The sequence below is a fragment of the Nicotiana tabacum genome, chromosome 3 (assembly GCF_000715075.1).
Source record: "Nicotiana tabacum cultivar K326 chromosome 3, ASM71507v2, whole genome shotgun sequence".
Taxonomy (NCBI): domain Eukaryota; kingdom Viridiplantae; phylum Streptophyta; class Magnoliopsida; order Solanales; family Solanaceae; genus Nicotiana; species Nicotiana tabacum.
Genome location: NC_134082.1, coordinates 58,821,580 through 58,842,478, shown reverse-complemented (window position 1 = coordinate 58,842,478; position 20,899 = coordinate 58,821,580). Strand labels below are relative to the sequence as shown.

Genomic DNA, 20,899 nt, shown 5'->3' with positions numbered 1-20,899 from the left:
AGCTTCAGATATAGAGAAACAAAAGCTTCAATATTAAACCCTTAAACCTATACCTCGTAGAACGATATGGTTCCAGCTCAACAATAATCAGCTTTCACCTTTTTCCCCATTTCAAACAAGAAATCAAAAGGTTGAGTGAACTTTTCAGAAAGTGAAAGCAATGAAAAAGGATATGAGCAAAAAACGACATGGTTGGCCAGCTTAATCTTCCTTTGTTATTACAAGAGAAATTGATATAGGGAACAACTAAGTCAAAGCAGCTGGCTTTCTATGAATCAATTTGAAAATGTCCAAAAAACAGTTATAGTAGCTTTGCATTAAGTTCCAAAATCCCTTTCAAAGGTAGTAACAATTATACTAGCAACAACGTCTCTTCAGCCATGACACACATGGAATCTGAAATATGTACTTCCAATAGAGAGCAAAATAAGAGAAAGAAACCTTTGAAAAACTGTATGTCACAAATTGATAATTGTTTCCATCACACGATTCTTGTTTCATCATGAATGCAGATCCTAAATGTCTAATTGATGTTCGAAAGCCAAAATTTTCTGGTTTCACGTATGTAAATTTTTTGTAAAGAAATAATTATTGCAAATTTATTGTCAGGTCACCGCCTAAGCTTGACTAGCATCATTCTTGTTATTCGAATTATCAGCCCCTTCAGTCTTCGGGCTCTCAACCATTTGCTGAGAAGCTTCTTCATTGGAACAATGATTTTTCAGAACTGTTGAGATGTCAATCTCAGAAGCTCCAGCAAGCTTAAATCGCTCGACTGCAGTATCAAGGTTCTTCTTCCAACCAGTCATCCCCAATTTACATTCAACTTGAGACCGCTCAAAAAGCATATTACCCCAAAACAAATGTATTTGAGATCTCATTACAGCAGCTTGCTGCGCAGCCTCATCAGCTGAAATTTCACCTGGACCACCTGCAGCCGACATCTCAGCTTCAGGACCGCTTCCCTGTTTCTTCCTTCTCCTTAGTAGTTCATCTTTCTTGCTTGCACTAGGATCCCTTAGTTCATTAGCCCTCAGCTCCTCCAGCTTTTCCCACATTTCAGTCGCTGCTTTCATTTTCTCTTCTGCACTTCCAAATAGAGCAAGCGTCTCAGTAGGATCCCAATTTGACAGGTCCTCTTTCTTAGCCAAGACAAAAGACCAGTGGAGTTTTGCCATTTCAAATTGCTGCTGCCCTAATGCCAGCAACCCCTCATAAAAATCTGGTTTAATCAAGAGAGCCTCCTCATACTTCTCTTTGGCCAGAGAATATTTTTCTTTCACCCAGTCATAGGCTGCTTGAAGCTTAGTAGCCATCATCTCCTTTGAAGCAGAATCATCGATCGGCATTCGTTTCCTGGCCGCGCACATGTGAACATTTCCCCAGTTGAAAAAAGCCAGAGCAGCCACTTCCTGAAACTTTAATGCAGCCTTGTCAAAGAGAGCTTGAGCCGCTTCACTTGTCACAGTTTCCTCAAGGGCTTCAGAGCTGAGCTCCATTCCGAGCTCATGCAAGTCAATGTGAGCATCTGGATCAATGCCAACGTGGGTCCTGAATAACTGAGCAAACTCGAACAGCCAATCATCCATCTCAACTTCCTTACATTCAGGATCTTCCGTTGTGGTTTTCTCTTTGGTAGTACCCTTCTCTGTCTTGTTAATCTCACTGTCCTGAGTTTCCATCATGGAATCACTTAGTGAAGAATGGGATCCACTCTCATCTTCTATAGTCTCCTCACTCTCGACAGGCCTCTCTTCCTCTTCCAACAAAGCTGGTTCTTGTTCAGGACTCACCTCAACAATATGCAATCTCAACATCCCAATGGAGTCACCTTCATCTGCGTCAGGGTCTTTTGGTACTAAACTATCAACCCAGGACTCGGCCAATCTAAGCTCACCGGTGCAGGTAATAGTTACTAAATCACCATCACCGTCCTTATATTTAACAAGAACAGACTTAGACATTGGAAACCGTTTTGTAACAATATCCCTGAACACTCGAAAACTGCAATTTACAGGCATTTGGGCAAGCCTTATATCATGATCATAAACAAGCTTCAATGGCCTCCAACGAATCACAGCATCCTTAGAATGTCCGTGGACTGTAAGTGATGCTGACAAAGAAGCCAGCTCCTTCTTGTCATCCCTACTAGGACTTGCATTTGGTTTAGAAGGACCATTTGAAGGCTTCAAGACAACCCTCGGCATCTGAACTTTGCCCTGAGTACCATTTTCAGCAGGCTTAACACGAGAGGGCTTATCTGGTTTATTATTAGCTGATACAACCGAAGCCCCAGCTGAAGGTGTTAGCTTCTTAGACATTGATCGAGAAGGTAAACACGGTCCTAGACCGGCAATAGAGGCTGCACCCACCGCAGACGCACCAAGGGCAGCTGGAGATGGGCGGCTCCAAAGGTCTTGCTGGCGAGGACCAAGTATCATACTCAATCGCCCTGCAATTTCCAAAGCATCCCGGTGATTCCTGTCAGCATCCAGTAGCATCTGCACATCTTGCATTGCCATTTCATACTTTCCAACAGCCTCAAATGCACGAGCCCTTCGTAGAAGGGCCCTAACAAAATGGGGCTGAACCTGAAGTGCCATAGTACACTCAGAAATAACAGAATCATAATCAATGGACTTCATTTGCATCAAACACGCCGCTCTATTGCTGTGGAATACAGCTCTTTCTGGGTGTGTCTTTGGTGTAAGTTTGAGAGCATTCTCATATTGTTGTAAAGCACCTACAAAATCCTTAGCCTGAAATCTTTTATTTCCCTCTTCTTTCAGTTCATGAGCTCTTTTTAAGAAAATGGATGAGTCCAAATCAACAGTACCATTAACAGCAACAGGTTTATGACTCTCCCCTACAGCCCCTTGATTCTGATTTTGAATTTGACTTTGAGCAACACCACCCTTTTTCTTCCTACCACCTGATTTCCCCATATAATTATCCCTTTAAAAAACTTTTCAAGATTCAAACTTTAATAATTATAAACCAAGAATAACCATAATTTATCAAAACCCCACTATTTGGTTTGCTCTATAAATCAAGAAAGAATAGAAAAAGTAACTTACAGTTACAGGTACAAAGTTTACACCTTTGGTGGAAAACTGAGTGTTAGTTATAAGATAGAATCTTGAAAAGCCAGATGCTGAATTGAGGGAATGATTGATTTGATGAGATGGGTGTACGAGGGAAGCACTGAGGGTTTAGTGCAAAGGTTTTTGGACTTGAACCCTAGATAGAGGAGGTGTGTGTTGTTCATTGTTAGATTGAATATCCCCTGTAGGCCAGGATAATTTGGTCCATTGTTAGCCGTAGGATGGGTGATCTAGTGCTGGCATTGACCGTAGATCTTTTTTCTGTTATTGGATAATTACATTAGGATTTATGGGCAATGAGAACGACCTTAACTAACTTATTATATGTGTTGCTGTGGAAGTTAGAAGGAATGCAGGATGAAGACGTCACATAAATCAGATGTTGTATGTTTGTTAAAAGGCAAAATACATTAGTTAGCTACTTAACTATGAACCAAATCCCTGTTATACATTTTTTGTGGACGAAAATAACTTTACACACTCAACCTTTCCAGAGTGTGTCAAATACACACTATTTTTGCTATGTGGCACGCACGTGTTTAACAAAAATTATAAGCGCGATAAACTGTAGAAATTTTTATCTCAATTCTTACTTAAAGGACACGTGTCAAAATTTTAAATTTTTGCTTTTTAAAATTATTTTGTTTCCCTTCACTTTAACTCACCCCTCCCTGTTCTTCTTCCCCAGAACCCCGCCCCTATCAATTTGTTGCTGACCTTCCTCCTTTCCCATTTTCATCTTCTTCCTCATCCATTTTCCACCATCTTCTTTGTCCACCATTTTAAGAATAATAATAATATAAAAGGGCTTTGGAAGAAATTGATAAAGAAAGTTAAAAGAAATCTATATCTAAGAGAATTCTATAGATCTGGGTTTGAATCATAATTAAGTAGTAACAAATTAAGAACACAAATTTAATGTGGTAGAATATTAATTTGGTGTTGAGGGATATTAGAGATGAACCAAAAGATGCCGAGAATTAATTGATTCTATTTGTTATTTACATGTCATTTTTATAAAGTTGTCGTTTGTTGCTTGCGCTTTCATCACTTTGGTTGCTTATTTGCACTGAATAATGTCACAGATTCTGGCCATAATCAACTGTCAAAACACCTAGTCTTTTATTTTATCGGAGAAGATGACCGTGAATCGAGCAACCATGGATTTGGCCATAACCAACTTTAATGAAGTTTTGAGTTTCGCATCCTATTTCTTGTGTTAGATTTGAATCTGGACTCACAAACTCGTGATTAATGTACTTGAGTTCCTAATTTTGCTTTATAATCGAAAGGTGATAGTTGTGGATTTTTTATGGTGTTGGCGTCAATGGTGATTCGGTGCAGAAAATAAAGGGATGGAAGGGAGAATAGTTTAGGGGTATATTTGTAATTTCACATTAATTTATTTTATTTCAAAATTAATGACACGTGGTACTATATTATTGGTGCGTGACAGGTGTCACACCTCCTTTTTCGGCTACACCCCGCAAAGGGGCGTAAAAGGGAGTTTTTCCAATTAAAGGACAATCGAAACGGGATTTTATTTAAAGATTCAGAGTCGCCACTTGGGAGATTTATGGTGTCCCAAGACACCGGTTGAATCCCGAATCGAGGAAAATATTGACTCTGTTTAACAGTCTGCGCACCAGAAATCCGGATAAGGAATTCTGTTAACCCGGGAGAAGGTGTTAGGCATTCCCGAGTTCCGTGGTTCTAGCACGGTCGCTCAACTGTCATATTCGGCTTGATTATCTGATTTTAATACATGTTGAACCTATGTGCGAATTTTAACTTTTAACCGCTTTTATCATTATTATTATTTTTATCGAGAATTGCAACATCGTGAAAATACATCTCGAACCACGTCACATCAATGCACCCGTGGTTGTTGGCACATTTCAACGCTGTTGAGATTTGGATTTAGGTCGCATAAATGTGCACCCGAGTTTAAGAGAATAAATTATTTAAAGCGCGCCGGAAGTGATTTGCGCGTTGTTATCTTTTGGGGAAGGCCGTGAAATTGGCTAAACGGCCCATCCCTAAGCCTAAGTATTTTAAAACAAATATTTATTGAGGGCCCCGCAATTTTGTATTTTTTATTCGGCGAGGCTCATCTCATTTTTTATTCAAGGATATCCTAAAGCGACTATGATTTCCTATTTATTTGTCTCTAAGAATAAAGAAAAATCCTAATCAATTAGCAATAAAAGTTTGAGCTTCAAATTCGAATCTGTGTCCAAACAAAAGTAAAAATTCATCTTCTAGTTTGAACACGCTACCTAACTTAAGATCCGCCGCCTGCCGTTGCAAATATTAACAAACCAGCTACCATTTCTACAAAATTCAACCTTAGCTTTATTATATGAATTGGGTTATTGGAGTTAATCTATATGGAATACAAAGCCATTTTTTACTCTTTTTACGGTTTGTTAAAAAATGCATCAATGCTTAAAACTGACATCAAGCTAACATTAATCACTAACATTCGAGAACTAACATTAGTTACATTGCTATTTAAATTGATGTTATTTACTCAAGTGAACTCGCGATTTCAGAATTAGACCTATTAAACCAACGTGCTGATTTTTCATAAATTATTTGAACCAGTTTTGTGACATAAACTATTTGAAGCTGTTTCACAACTACTGAACAAAAGAATTAAATACAGTATATTCCATAACTAGTAATCACCAACTGAGATTAATTACAATTGATATTCCATGTTTGTAGAAATAGATTCAATCAGTCCGGTTTATGCATTTCAAAATCATTCCAATACATACTAGGAAATATCAAATGAAATACTGCTTATACATCAAATTAAACACAAAGAAACAGTTATTTTCAGAAATCCATTCCAACAACTCTTTACTTCCTTTCCTTTAAATTTGAGAGCTGTAGAACATGTACCTGGATAACGGAAATACAAGAAGATGAATGAGCGGTCAACAACAGTAATAGCCAACAACAACCAGTAAACAGAACACCAAAACCAACAGGGTTCCAGCACACTCAATGAAACAGCACCCACACCAACCAAGGCAGACCAGAAATAACAAACTCAGCAACCACTTAAAACCTCAGTGAAAACCCAGAAATAATCAGCCTGTTTTTTACTCTCAAATTACCGAACTTTTAAATGTTAAAAATCCAGCCTAGACTCTAAGAAAAATTGGAAGAGAAACAATTTTCTTCCTTTAAAACCAACCCCCTCTGTGTAAAATCTGTACTGTGTAAAACCTATCCTCTCCAGATTTTTCAGAAAATCCCCCTCTCCTCTCTCTAAAAAAAAACTCTCCCTTTTGATCTTGAAATGACCCTATTTATAACCCAAAACAGGTATGAGCAACATATTTTAATCAATCCCTTTTAAATCATTTCATACCATTATGTTTTGTTCCCCACACTTGCATGCCTTGTCCCCCACTATATTAAACAATGCATTATTGCCCACTACCACATGTCTTGTCCCCCACCATGTATTAAACAATGTATTAATTCCCACCATCATATGTCTTGTCCCCCACTAGGTATTATTTTAATATTATTAATGTCTAGTGGACGGAGCACTCAAATTAATCATTTTTAAGACTCAAAATCCCGAAAATGCCCCTGAAAATACTGAAATTTACCATTCTACCCCATCAACTATATCCAATCCTCCTAAGTCAATTAACCAAACTTTAGCAGCTATAACCAATTTTAATTGAGAAATCCTAACAAATGACTGATTTAAACACATGAAACTAACTCCCAATCAATGACATTATGATTCATCAAACTCAAATCACAATTTAAGCTTGAAACTTAATTCGGACCAAATATCATCAAAATAAAGATTCAGTGATTAAACTAACACACTTCTAGATTAAACCTAAACAAGAAACAAATGAACGCTGTCAACATACTGGATGAAAACAAACTGATTTTATATGCAAGAAATGATGAACAACGACAAGGAAAGAAACAACATAACATAACCAAGACAAAAACAGAAACTAGAACGAGGCAAGATAATTAAAACAAGCAAGAAGAACTATAAATTCATGAACTTGTACTGCTGCTCACTACGTTCGATCATGAAAACACGCAGCTTGTTACCTTCAATTGCTTCAGAACTTGCAGCATCCTCCTCCTTCACGTCAGCCACCTCCGTAACCACCACCGCCGCCTCCACTTCCACGAGCCTGAGCTTCGTTAACGGTAATGTTACGGTCGTCAAGTTCCTGACCGTTCATCCCTTCGATTGCATCCCTCATGCATTTCTCATCCTTAAAGGTAACAAAGCCAAATCCTCTAGATCTGCCAGTTTCTCTGTCATTAATGATCTTCGAGTCGAGAACTTCGCCGTATGTACCGAAAGTATCAGCTAAGGTTCTATCGGTGGTAGCCTATGTGAGCCCACCGATGAAGCAACTGTATTCTACTTTTGCAGCCACTTTACTACACTGAGAGACGAGAGAAGAGGATAAACCCTAAAGGAAAATATTAGAAAGAAGAGATGGGGTCGTTTGGGGAAGATGAAGACGGGAGGGCAGTCATGGAGGGTGGACGTTTGGAGGACGATGGGTGAAGAAGATGCAGAAGGGCAGCCATGGATGTGAGGTCGTTTGGAGCTGGAGATGCAGGGGGGTTGGTTGGAGAAGATGAACGACGATGAGTGAAGCAGCAGCAGCAGCAGCGCTGCTTGACGTAGGGACGATGGGGACAGAGAAGAAGAAGAAGGCAGCCATGGGAGGGTGGTCGTTTGGACGAAGATGAGTGAAGCAGCAGCTGCCATGGAGGTGAGGGGGCAAGGGGGTGGTTTGGGGAAGATGAAGAGGAGAGGGGGCAGGTGGTTTTAGGTTTTTTAGGTTAGGAAAAATGAAAATGAAAAATGGAAGAAGGGGGGGTGTTTGTTTGGGGTTATGGGGCGGACCTGGTCGGGACCCAGTGGGGGTTATTTGGTTTGGGCCTGGTTGATTTAATTTAAAAGGTGGCCTAGTCCGATTTTCTTCTTATTTCCATTGCTTCTTTTTCCTTCTTTTATTTTTTCTTAAAATAAAATTAAAATTCTAAAAATCCTAAATTAGCCTATAAAACTAAATTAACTTATAAAAATGCTAATTAACTCTTAGTAACAATTAACACATAATTAAATAGCAATTACGATAAAAATCAGACAATTTGGACATTAAATGCTAAAAATGCAACGTACATTATTTTTATGATTTTTTTTATTTTTGTAAAACAAACTTAATTTCTCCTAATTGTAGAATTAAATCCTAAATGCAAATGCGGCATATTTTTTGTATTTTTATTAATTTAACAAATAAACATGCACGGACAAATACAAATAATTATCCAAAATGCCACGAAAATTCTCAAAATTGCACACAAAGGAAAATTATTTTATTTTGAATTTTTGGGAGTAATTCTCATATAGGGCAAAAATCACGTGCTCACAGCTGCCCCTCTTTGTCCGAAAACACGAAGAGTTTTCGTGCAAAGATAAAGTGAGCGGATACGAGCGATTTTTGTCCGTTAGAATACTCCGTGTGAAGCAATATTTTTTGAAAGATTTAACCGAACCTTTGCTTCAAAGGTTTCCTACATATCCCTGGCTAGAAGGGAATCAGGTTAATGTAGTTTGGGAAGTTTTGGTAGCTGGGCCTACCATGGGACTGCAATGTTACTGTTGTTGCATGCTGTTATTACTACTTTCCGACCTCCTTATTACACCATGCTGAAAGAAAACAAGAAGCTAGACTAAACTATAGTCTATGAATTACAAAATCTTATCTAGATCTTCAGCCATGCTCTTGTGTCTCTTGTTGCTTTGATGTCTCGGTGACTCCTCTGGTATTTTTTTACTTCTGATTTGTCTTGTATTCTCCCTTGACTGCCGATCTCGAACTGCCGATTTCCTTCTCGTGAGCTTCGCATTATTTTTCCATCGAATCTTGAACTTCCTTCCTCTGCTGGGGATTTTTGTTATTTCCTGCTGGGGATTTTGGTTGTATTCCTCTCTGCTATTTCTTTACTTCTGGCTCGACTTGTGGTCTTCCTTCTGATTTCTGTTGGGGTTTTTTGTTGTAACCCTCCGCTTTACTGACTTCAAACTTCCATGTATTCCTCTGTTATATGGGCGGGCTCCCAACTTCAAAACTTGAAATTTAAAGACTGAAATGTATTCCTCTGTTATATGGGCGGGCTCCCAACTTCAAAACTTGAAATGTAAATCAAAATTCGAAATGTAAAGACTGAAATGTATTCCTCTGTTATATGGGCGGGCTCCCAACTTCTTCAACTTAAAATGTAAAGACTGAAATGTATTCCTCTGTTATATGGGCGGGCTCCCATCTTCTTCAACTTAAAATGTAAAGACTGAAATGTATTCCTCTGTTATATGGGCAGGCTCCCAACTTCAACTAACAACTTCGAAAAATAAATCGCCATTCCGTTCTTCAGGCGGGGCTCCTGACCTCAACAACAACTTCGAAAAAATAAATCGCCATTCTGTTCTTCAGGGGGGCTCCTGACCTCAACAACAACTTTGAAAAATAAATCGGGCGGGGCTCCTGACCTCAACAACAACTTCGAAAAAAATAAATCGCCATTCCGTTCTTCGGGGGGGCTCCTGACCTCACCAACAACTTCAAAAAATAAATCGTCATTCCGTTCTTCAGGCGGAGCTCCCTGATTTTAGGAGAACTAAATATTGATAATCTTAAGAAAACTAAAAAATGACTCCCTTTTTTCAAATTCAAACTTCCTTTTTTTTTTCAAATTATCCTAGGAGAAAATTCGTCAGACTAGGTCTTCTATCTTAGGAGAAAAATTCATCAGACTAAGACGTTTATCCTAGGAGAAAGATTCATCAGACTAAGATTTTGATCCTAGGAGAAAATTCATTAGACTAGGTTTTCTAATTTATTATCTTAGGAGAAAGATTCATCCGACTAAGACGTTTATCCTAGGAGAAAATTCATCAGACTAAGTCTTCTATCTTAGGAGAAAGATTCATCCGACTAAGACTTCGATCCTAGGAGAAAATTCATCAGACTAGGTTTCTTTTTTATTATCTTAGGAGAAAGATTCATCCGACTAAGACTTCGATCCTAGGAGAAAATTCATCAGACTAGGTTTTCTATATTAGGATAAACATTCATCAGACTAAGACGTTTATCCTAGGAGAAAATTCATCAGACTAGGTTTTCAGACTAAGATTTATATTGGGAGGAAAATCCATCAGACTAGGACTGTTATCCTAGGAGAAAAATGTGAAGATCAATGGCAAGATTTTATGCACAATAGCAAGACAAATAAAGGCAAAGATTTGAGAATCTTCCCTTTGTCGGCTCTTCTCGTCTTTTCTTTTTCTTCTCTTTTTTTTTGTTTTTTTTGTTTTTTTTAACCACTTTCCTTGCACTGCTTTGTTTCCTGTTCCACACAAAGAAAAATTTGTCAGTTTTAAAAATGGTGGTCAGATTGTGGTCTTGAGTCTTGGGCAGCTTGGCTTCTGCTCAATCAGCTTGAGTCGGTCTCAAAAGACTTTTGTTCTGCACCAACTCTGATTGTTTCACACCACTACCATTTGTATTTGCAGCTCAAACAGCCTTATCCCAATTGGAGATCTTTGCTTAGGTGACCTTTTCCGATATCTTGAATGACTTCCTGCTTTTGAGCAACTTGTCTGTTAGAGAGAATCACCAGTTATCTTTGTTTGCGCCAACCAGGCTGACAAGAGTCTTTTGGGGAAGCCTTTGTATGAATCCTCAAGGCATGTTGACATTAACAACTGTGTTTGCTGGCCAAATTTACTCTGTACAACTAAAAAGTTGGTAGCAGATTTTGAAATCTTTTCTTGCTTGTTTTGAGAAGGACTGACTCTGGGTGAAAGACACAATGACGCAAAGAAACAAATTTTAACAAGAAATGCCCCTGTCGGAAGGACAAAAGGAAGATTTTTTTTCCCAATAACTAGCCTTAATAATCATGACATGCATTTTGGACTCAATGACATGATCTATCAAACTAATCCAATTTTCCCTTTTACCATTCTTATGATCTTTGAAGTCGGGCTTATCCGTGCCAATCCTTTGCATCAGCTTCACGACTCACTTTCGACTAGTAGCGCTCGAGGGGTTTTCACCAACAAGTCTCTCTCATTTATTCATCTCTGCTTACTGTCGCCTTACAGTGACCGTGAGGGTTTTCACTAATAAGACTCTCTCATTTTCCTTTTTCTTTTTCTTTTTCTTTCGCTTTTCTTGTGCGAGCATCCTGACAATGTTCTATGTCGCGTGACCGTCGTTGCTCATTGCATGCTTCTCTTGGCATTCTTGAAGGTGTATCGGGAGGTCTTTATTTGGAAGGTTTTTGGATAGGGTTGGACAAAAAGGTCGGCATGAAGGCTCAAAATAGACTCAAAATGAGGGGTTATGGACTTACAACTCTTGGAACCGACTCTTTTACAAGTGAAATAAAAATCTCTGCCCCCGTTTCAGCTATTGGGGATTTTGTTTTGGATTTTTTTTTTGCTTTTCTGAATTCTTATTTGGTTGGACCGAACCGTGAGGCTGCCTATGTATCCTTTTTTTTAAGGAATCAGGTCGAACGTAGTTCAAACATCTGACCTAAACTATTTTCATCATTCTTTCTGTTTTCTTTTCCTTTTTCTTTTTTTTTCTATTTTTTTCCTTTTCTTTTTTTTCTTCTTTTTTTCTCTTTTTTTTTGTTTGCCCCAGCTTCTATTTTTGAGGGCATGGACCTTTGACAATTTTTTTATTTTTTTTCTCTGAACTTTCTAAGAATTGCCCCATTTTGTACTCTTGGGACATGGATTTTTCCTTTTTTTTTCTTTTTTTTATTTTTTTTTTATTTTTTTTTTCTTTTTCTTTTTTGACTCTAATCTTGATTCCAAAAGAGGGTAGTCAAAGAAAAATAACACAGACTCAAAAGGGGTAGCAAATGGTATAAAGTGTTTGAGTAGCAAAAAAAGGGCCTCCTAGCCTCGAGAATGCCAATCATGCTATCTTCTTGGTGTGTCATGGTCACAAGACACTTTCCATCCCTTAATGTCAAACTTTCCAACAAACTTCAATTGATTCTTCCTCAAGCCCAATCTTCACAATGATTTGAAGGTGAATTTTACTCGAACTTAGTTCCAAAGTACTTCGACTATTTATTCATCCTCAAAAGTGTTTTTTTTGTTATCCAATTCCAAATTAAATCAGTTTCTAAGATCTGGCCAAAATTTTCGCATGCACGTCATGTCATTAGAACTAGCGAGAAAAGAACTAGAAATAGAATGACACAAAAGGACAAATTGTATTTTATTGAATAAGGATGGAAGAGTTTGACAACTAAACAAGCAACCTAAAATCCGAGTACAACCCTAAAATAACCCGGCTAATGAAAATAGCAACAGAACAGACAGACAAGACTCATACAAACAGAATGGAGGGATAAAAGGGTTTGACTCAATAAAACAAATAAAATCTGGATCACAACCCTGAAATAACCCAGATAATAGAAAAAAAATCAAAACAAGCTATCAAGATTCCATCCTAGGAGGAGGGAATGCCTTTTCAATTGCTAGGCTTGACATATAGCCACAAATTTGTTCATCAAAATTAGTAGAGCCTTCTCCAATTTCAACATCATTATCTTCAGTTAGCAAGCTCCCGAGGGGATTCTCAAACTCCATGTCACCAGGCATCTTCCCCACAAAGTGTGCATCATGATGTGCAGGTAAAGGATTCTGCGCGATATTTTGGGTGTCACTATATTGGATCACAATCAGATTTTCCTGGATCATCCTTTCTATTTCTCTTTTCAAATCCCGACAGCTTTCAACATTGTGCCCTTGGGCATTGGAATGGTATTCACACCTTTTAGAAGGGTCAAAGCTTCTTGCACGGGGGTCCACATGATTTGGAGGAATAGGTGCAATCATGTCATGATACTTTAACTTCTCAAATAAGCTTTCATAGGACTCTCCTATTGGTGTAAAATTATCTTTCAACCTTTGTTCCCCTTTATACCTCTGGCTTGGATGTGGGTTATAGGGCACCTGAAAATTTTGTGGAGGCTTCTGGATATTTTGTGATGCTCGTGCTCGCCTTCTGGGGTGTTTTGGTGGCTGGACAACATATTGAGGTGGAGCGACAGAGTATTGAGGGTTCTAAGGTGGATAATACTGCTCAGGGGAGTCATGGAAAACTTGAGGAGGCTGCTCATACCTTTGAGATGTTCTCCTGGGATCTCTTCTCGACCCTGATGTCATCATGATTTCTTCAATCTTCTCATTTGTGTCGCTAAAATTATCAGACTCAACCCGGACAGCCTGAGTTGCGACTTTAAAAACTGCTTGACTTATAATTTTTCCTGCCTTAAGACCATTCTCTACCATTTCTCCCATTTTGATTGCTTCCGAGAAGGATTTGCCAACTGCGGACATCATGTTTTGAAAGTAATCTGGCTCTTGCGCTTGAAGGAAGACAATTATTAGCTCGTGGTCATCCATGGGTGGCTTAACTCGAGCTGCTTGCTCTCTCCATTTAATAGCATATTCCCTGAAACTTTCACTTGATTTCTTCTTCAAGTTTGAAAGGGAAATGCGGTTTGGGGCAATGTCGATGCTGCATTGGAACTGTTTGACAAAGGCCTGTGCCATGTCATCCCAGACATACCAACGAGACGTGTCTTGATCCATAAACCATTCGGAGGCTACTCCCGTAAGGCTTTCCGCAAAATAAGCCATCAACAATTCTTCATTTCTTCCCACACCTCTCAGTTGATTGCAATACCTTTTCAGGTGGGCTATGGGATCTCCATGTCCATCGTACTTTTCAAATTTGGGAGTCTTGAAACCAGGCGGCAAGTGGACATCGGTAAACATACATAGATCTTTGAAGGCAACACTCTTTTGACTTGCCAACCCTTGCATGTTTTTCAACCATTGTTCTAAGCTTTTCACTCTTTGGGTCATTTCTTCTTATACCATCTTTCGGGCAGGCTTCTCAATCTTTGTAGGAAGATCAAACGAGTACGAGTGGTACTCAGGAGAGTGGTACTGCTCTTGTTGTGTCGCAAATTGTGACTCATGACGAGGCTGTCCTTGACCACTGGCCCATGCTTGACACATTTCGGTCATTTGCTGTTTCAATATTCTATTTTCCTCAACCACAGTAGACTCTTGTTGAACCCTCTGACCCTGAGTCTCTTGAGCACTTGTAACAGCTTCGACGTCAGTTATCATTTTTCCTTGGATCTTGTGTTGGCCGTTTACCACAAACCGACCACATCAACTTTCTTCACAATTCAAAACAAAACATGTTAGAATGGACTCAGTCGGTCCTTATTATTATCAATATTTTTTCACCTTTGTTTTTCTTTTCTTTTTTTCATCATTTTTTTAAACGGTTGATCGAACCTGATGTGGGTTGCCTACGTATCATGTGGGAACATGAATCGGATCTTGCGTAGTTCGGGAAGATCATGAATAAAGTAAATAAACCATTTTTTTTTTGGATTTTGAACTTTTCGAAAGAAAGACATATAAAGAAGAAAGAAAATATTTTTTTGGATTTTGATTTTTCTTCAGCATTTTTGCAAAGAAAGACTTTTAAAGAAGAAAGATTTTTTTTCTTGAATTTTTCTTTCTTTTTTTTTTCCTGGAATTTTGAAAGAAAAACTTTTAAAGAAGAAAGAAAATATTTTTGGAATTTTATTTTGAATTTATGAAAAAAATGCTTCAAAAAAATATTTCCGAATTTTGAATTTTCTTTTTAATTTTCGAAAGAATGAAAATATTTTTGTATTTTTTGATTGTGAGAAGCAACTAAAAGAAAATATTTTTTTGTATTTTTAAAAGTTGGGGTCGCAAAGAAAAACTTTTCTAAAGAAGGAAGTAAAAGATTTTTTTTCTGGATTTTTTGAAAATTGGGGGCCGAAACCGATGAGGTTTGCCTACGTAACTCACATCCGGTGAGAATCAGACTCGCGTAGTTCGCCCGATAAAACAAACCTTTTTTTTTTGAAAACGAAACTCTTTTTTTATTGGCAAGTAAAACTATTTTTTTCTTTTCATTTTCTCAAAAATTCAGCAGAGTTTCGACACTATTTGGACATTGTTTTTTTTTCAAAACAGGGGATTAACTCTTTTTAACCCTCGTACCTCTATCTCTCTCTTCTCAAAATATTCAAAAGCCGGTCAGCACGCAAGTCCGAAGCAAATAAATGCACAAGTAGAAGCAAGTAAGATGCATCAGGATGGTCATTTTCATTTTTGGTACACCTGTCCTAGACAGACCCAACCCTTGTGTTGAGCGTCCAAAGTCAAATGCACGTGATGTAAACAAACGTTCCTACTAGGGATCCGGCATGCAGCTGAGTTATTCTAGGTTCATAACCTGGGTATTTGTTCTAGACTGTGTACCCGAGCGGACAGCTCGAGTCGAGGAGGGGGCTACGTACCGGGGACCCGCGGGATCGTCCGACTTTATAACTTGTCCGACCTCTTTCTTATTTCAGGGTATGACACTAACAGAATAGAGAGTCTCGACCAGCAAGCTCCTCCTCGGAGGTAAGAAGAGAAGGGTTTCGGCACAATTTATATACAGTTCAGATAATATCAAAACGGTAAAAGCAGCATTTAGCACATTAGGCCCAAACATGTAACAAAATCAGATAAAGCCAAATATAACAATTTATCTAAGCTCGAATTTTGAACCCTGAACCAGAGATTCTGGGTTCGTGTCCCCAGCAGAGTCACCAGAGCTGTCACACCTCCTTTTTCGGCTACACCCTGCAAAGGGGCGTAAAAGAGAGTTTTTCCAATTAAAGGACAATCGAAACGAGATTTTATTTAAAGATTCAGAGTTGCCACTTGGGAGATTTATGGTATCCCAAGTTACTGGTTGAATCCCGAATCGAGGAAAATATTGACTCTGTTTAACAGTCTGCGCACCAGAAATCCGGATAAGGAATTCTGTTAACCCGGGAGAAGGTGTTAGGCATTCCCGAGTTCTGTGGTTCTAGCACGGTCGCTCAACTGTCATATTCGGCTTGATTATCTGATTTTAATACATGTTGAACCTATGTGCGAATTTTAACTTTTAACCTCTTTTATCATTATTATTATTATTTTTATCGAGAATTGCAACATCGTGAAAATACATCTCGAACCACGCCACATCAATGCACCAGTGGTTGTTGGCACATTTCTAACTCTGTTGAGATTTGGATTTGGGTCGCATAAATATGCACCCGAGTTTAAGAGAATAAATTATTTAAAGCGCGCCGGAAGTGATTTGCGCGTTGCTATCTTTTGGGGAAGGCCGTGAAATTGGATAAACGGCTCGTCCCTGAGTCTAAGTATTTTAAAACAAATATTTATTGAGAGCCCCACAATTTTGTATTTTTAATTCAGCGAGGCTCATCTCATTTTTTATTCAAGGATATCCTAAAGCGACTATGATTTCCTATTTATTGGTCTCTAAGAATAAAGAAAAATCCTAATCAATTAGCAATAAAAGTTCGAGCTTCAAATTCGAATCCCGGTCCAAACAAAAGGAAATATCTTCTAGTTTGAACCGCTACCTAACTTAAGATCCGCCGCCTGCCGTTGCAAATATTAACAAACCAGCTACCATTTCTACAAAATTCAACTTTAGCTTTATTATATGAATTGGGTTATTGGAGTTAATCTATATGAAATACAAAGCCATTTTTTACTCTTTTTACGGTTTGTTAAAAAATGCATCAATGCTTAAAACTGACATCAAGCTAACATTAATCACTAACATTCGAGAACTAACATTAGTTACATTGCTATTTAAATTGATGTTATTTACTCAAGTGAATTCACGATTTCAGAATTAGACCTATTAAACCAACGTGCTGATTTTTCATAAACTATTTGAACCTGTTTTGTGATTTGAAGCTGTTTCACAACTACTGAACAAAAGAATTAAATACAGTATATTTCATAACTAGTAATTGCCAACTGAGATTAATTACAATTGATATTCCATGTTTGTAGAAATAGATTCAATCAGTCCGGTTTATGCATTTCAAAATCATTCCAATACATACTAGGAAATATCAAATGAAATACTGCTTATACATCAAATTAAACACAAAGAAACAATTATTTTCAGAAATCCATTCCAACAACTCTTTACTTCCTTTCCTTTAAATTTGAGAGCTGTAGAACATGTACCTGGATAACGGAAATACAAGAAGATGAAGGAGCGGTCAGCAACAGTAATAGCCAGCAACAACCAGTAAACAGAACACCTAGTGACAGATTTGAAAACTAACAGGGTTCCAGCACACTCAATGAAACAGCACCCACACCAACCAAGGCAGACCAGAAATAACAAACTCAGCAACCACTTAAAACCTCAGTGAAAACCCAGAAATAATCAACATGTTTTTTACTCTCAAATTACCGAACTTTTAAATGTTAAAAATCCAGCCTAGACTCTAAGAAAAATTGGAAGAGAAACGATTTTCTTCCTCCAAAACCAACCCCCTCTATGTAAAATTTGTACTGTGTAAAACCTATCCTCTACAGATTTTTCAAAAAATCCCCCTCTCCTCTCTCAAAAAAAAAAACTCTCCCTTTTGGTCTTGAAATGACCCTATTTATAACCCAAAACAGGTATGGACAACATATTTTAATCAATCCCTTTTTAATCTTTTCATACCATTATGTTTTGTTCCCCACACTTGCATGCCTTGTCCCCCACTATATTAAACAATGTATTAATTCCACTACCACATGTCTTGTCCCCCACCATGTATTAAACAATGTATTAATACCCACCATCATATGTCTTGTCCCCCACTAGGTATTATTTTAATATTATTAATGCCTAGTGGACGGAGCACTCAAATTAATTATTTTTTAAGACTCAAAATCCAGGAATTGCCCATGAAAATACTGAAATTTACCATTCTACCCCATAAGCTATATCCAATCCTCCTAAGTCAATTAACCAAACTTTAGCAGCTATAACCAATTTTAATTGAGAAATCCTAACAAATGGCTGATTTAAACACATGAAACTAACTCCCAATCAATGACATTAAGATTCATCAAACTCAAATCACAATTTAAGCTTGAAACTCAATTCGGACCAAATATCATCAAAATAAAGATTCAGTGATTAAACTAACACACTTCTAGATTAAACCTAAACAAGAAACAAATGAACGCTGTCAACATACTGGATGAAAACAAACTGATTTTATATGCAAGAAATGATGAACAACGACAAGGAAAGAAACAACATAACATAACCAAGACAAAAACAGAAACTAGAACGAGGCAAGATAATTAAAACAAGCAAGAAGAACTACAGATTCATGAACTTGTACTGCTGCTCACTACGTTCGATCATGAAAACACGCAGCTTGTTACCTTCAATTGCTTCAGAACTTACAGCATCCTCCTCCTTCACGTCGGCCACCTCCGTAACTACCACCGCCGCCTCCACTTCCACGAGCCTGAGCTTCGTTAACGGTAATGTTACGGTCGTCAAGTTCGTGACCGTTCATCCTTTCGATTGCATCCCTCATTCATTTCTCATCCTTAAAGGTAACAAAGCCAAATCCTCTAGATCTGCCAGTTTCTCTGTCGTTAATGATCTTCGAGTCGAGAACTTCACCGTATGTACCGAAAGTATCAGCTAAGGTTCTATCGGTGGTAGCCCATATGAGCCCACCGATGAAGCAACTGTATTCTACTTCTGCAGCCACTTTACTACATTGAGAGACGAGAGAAGATGATAAACCCTAAAGGAAAATATCAGAAAGAAGAGACGGGGTCGTTTGGGGAAGATGAAGATGGGAGGGCAGTCATAAAGGGTAGACGTTTGGACGACGATGGGTGAAGAAGATGCAGAAGGGCAGCCATGGATGTGAGGTCGTTTGGAGCTGGAGAAGCAGGGGGGTTGGTTGGAGAAGATGAACGACGATGAGTGAAGTAGCAGCAGCAGCGCTGCTTGACGTAGGGACGATGGGGACGGAGAAGAAGAAGAAGGCAGCCATGGGAGGGTGGTCATTTGGACGAAGATGAGTGAAGCAGTATCTGCCATGGTGGTGAGGGGGCAAGGAGGGGGGGGGTGGTTTGGAGAAGATGAAGAGGAGAGGGGGGCGGGCGGTCTTAGGGTTTTTGGGGTTGGAAAAATGAAAATGAAAAATGGAAGAAGGGGGGGGGGTGTTTGTTTGGGGTTATGGGTCGGCCCGGGTCGGGTCGACCCGGTAGGGGTTATTTGGTTTGGGCCTGGTTGATTTAATTTAAAAGGTGGCCTAGTCCGATTTTCTTCTTATTTCCATTGCTTCTTTTTCCTTGTTTTATTTTTTCTTAAAATAAAACTAAAATTCTAAAAATCCTAAATTAGCCTATAAAACTAAATTAATTTATAAAAATGCTAATTAACTCTTAATAACAATTAACACACAATTAAATAGCAATTACGATAAAAATCACACAATTTGGACATTAAATGCTAAAAATGCTGTAGACACGTGATTTTTGACCCTCCCCGAGAATTTCCACATTTTTAGAGTAAATATTTAATTTAGGTCTAATATAGCTATTTTGACTATTTTACTTTATTTTCGTCGCAAAAGAAAAAATTACAAAAATATATATATAAATTTTAGTTTATGTATTTCTCATAAACTTGAAAAAAAAATACAAAAATTGTACCTTACTTTTGTACTTTATATAATTTCGAAAATTACCAAAAAAAAAATATAGTTCTATTAATGTTTTGTAGTCATTTTTTTGAAAAAATACAAAAATATTACTTTATATTTTATCTTTATATAAAAACGAAAATTAAAAAAAATAGTTTTATTAATATTTTTGTAGCTATTTTAATCTTGAAAAAATATTAAAAAAGATATAGTTTTGTTTTAAATATTTGTCTTATTTTGGTAGTTATTTCGCTTACATAGGATTAGTTGAGCAACGTCGTATTCTTATTCTCGGGTCCGGGCAAAAGAATAATATTCGGGTTCAAACTACCCGTTTTTAGGCCTAATTTTCGGACCTAGCCCATAATAATCCGAGTCCACCACACATGGGGACACGCGTGGGGAACACGGACGGAACACGACACACGGGAAACCCCACCGCGCATGGGGAACACAAATCTTGGACCCCTACACACGTGGGGTCCATTTTTCTTGGCAAGGGCTACAAAAAACACGGACATTTTTTTGGAAAAAGGACTGGGCACTATTCATCTTCTTCCTTCTTTGATGGAACGAAGACCCTAAAAACCCTAGGAGCAGCCCTACCCCAAAACCACCACGACCCACCAGCCTCACGACCACTCCTCCTCCTCCTAGCTCCATCAAACCATTTTCCGGCGATCCTCCATTAAATCCGTCGAGCAGCAGCTGTTGCTGCTGCGTCGTCACTGCCCGTCGACCCTACATCCAAACGCCATAACCATCGTCATCACCCTCCTCGTCTCCAGACCTCCATAACCCACGACCCCTCGTTTTGTTGAGCAGCAGCAACCACCGCTACAGCAGTCGACCATCCTCCTGTCCAAACTCCCTTCGTCGACCACAAACGACGCCCAGCTCCGGTCGTCTACCACCATTGCTGCCCGCTACCAGCTGAACCAGCACGACCCCCACGCCCCAACTTCTATCAAACAACAACTGCTGTTGCTTCCCGTCGTCACTATCCCTCGACCCCACTCCCTCACTGCCCAAACAACCACCCTTTCTCCTCCAATCTCCATCGCAGCCAGTCGTAGAACCAACCCCAGCTCGCCTCC

General features: G+C 38.6%; 2 protein-coding genes across 3 annotated transcripts; both read right to left on the bottom strand.

Annotated features, from left to right (window-relative positions):
- Positions 1-429: 429 nt before the first annotated feature.
- Positions 430-3,266, bottom strand: LOC107785347 (protein CLMP1-like). Of its 2 annotated transcripts, XM_075249459.1 has the most exons (2): positions 3,078-3,236; positions 430-2,932 (listed from the first exon to the last, which is right to left on the bottom strand). In XM_075249459.1, exon 2 carries the CDS (start codon positions 2,649-2,651, stop codon positions 618-620), a length of 2,034 nt encoding a protein of 677 aa, XP_075105560.1. In that variant the 5' UTR covers positions 2,652-2,932; positions 3,078-3,236; the 3' UTR covers positions 430-617. The 2 variants fall into 2 exon arrangements, with proteins under 2 accessions (XP_075105560.1, XP_016462118.2); XM_016606632.2 differs by having other exon boundaries at positions 430-3,266.
- Positions 3,267-7,246: 3,980 nt separating this feature from the next.
- LOC107785345 (glycine-rich RNA-binding protein 8-like) lies at positions 7,247-12,807 on the bottom strand. The gene is made up of 2 exons (XM_075243816.1): positions 12,673-12,807; positions 7,247-7,495 (listed from the first exon to the last, which is right to left on the bottom strand). Exons 1-2 carry the CDS (start codon positions 12,805-12,807, stop codon positions 7,247-7,249), a joined length of 384 nt encoding a protein of 127 aa, XP_075099917.1.
- Between the last annotated feature and the right edge of the window lie 8,092 nt (positions 12,808-20,899).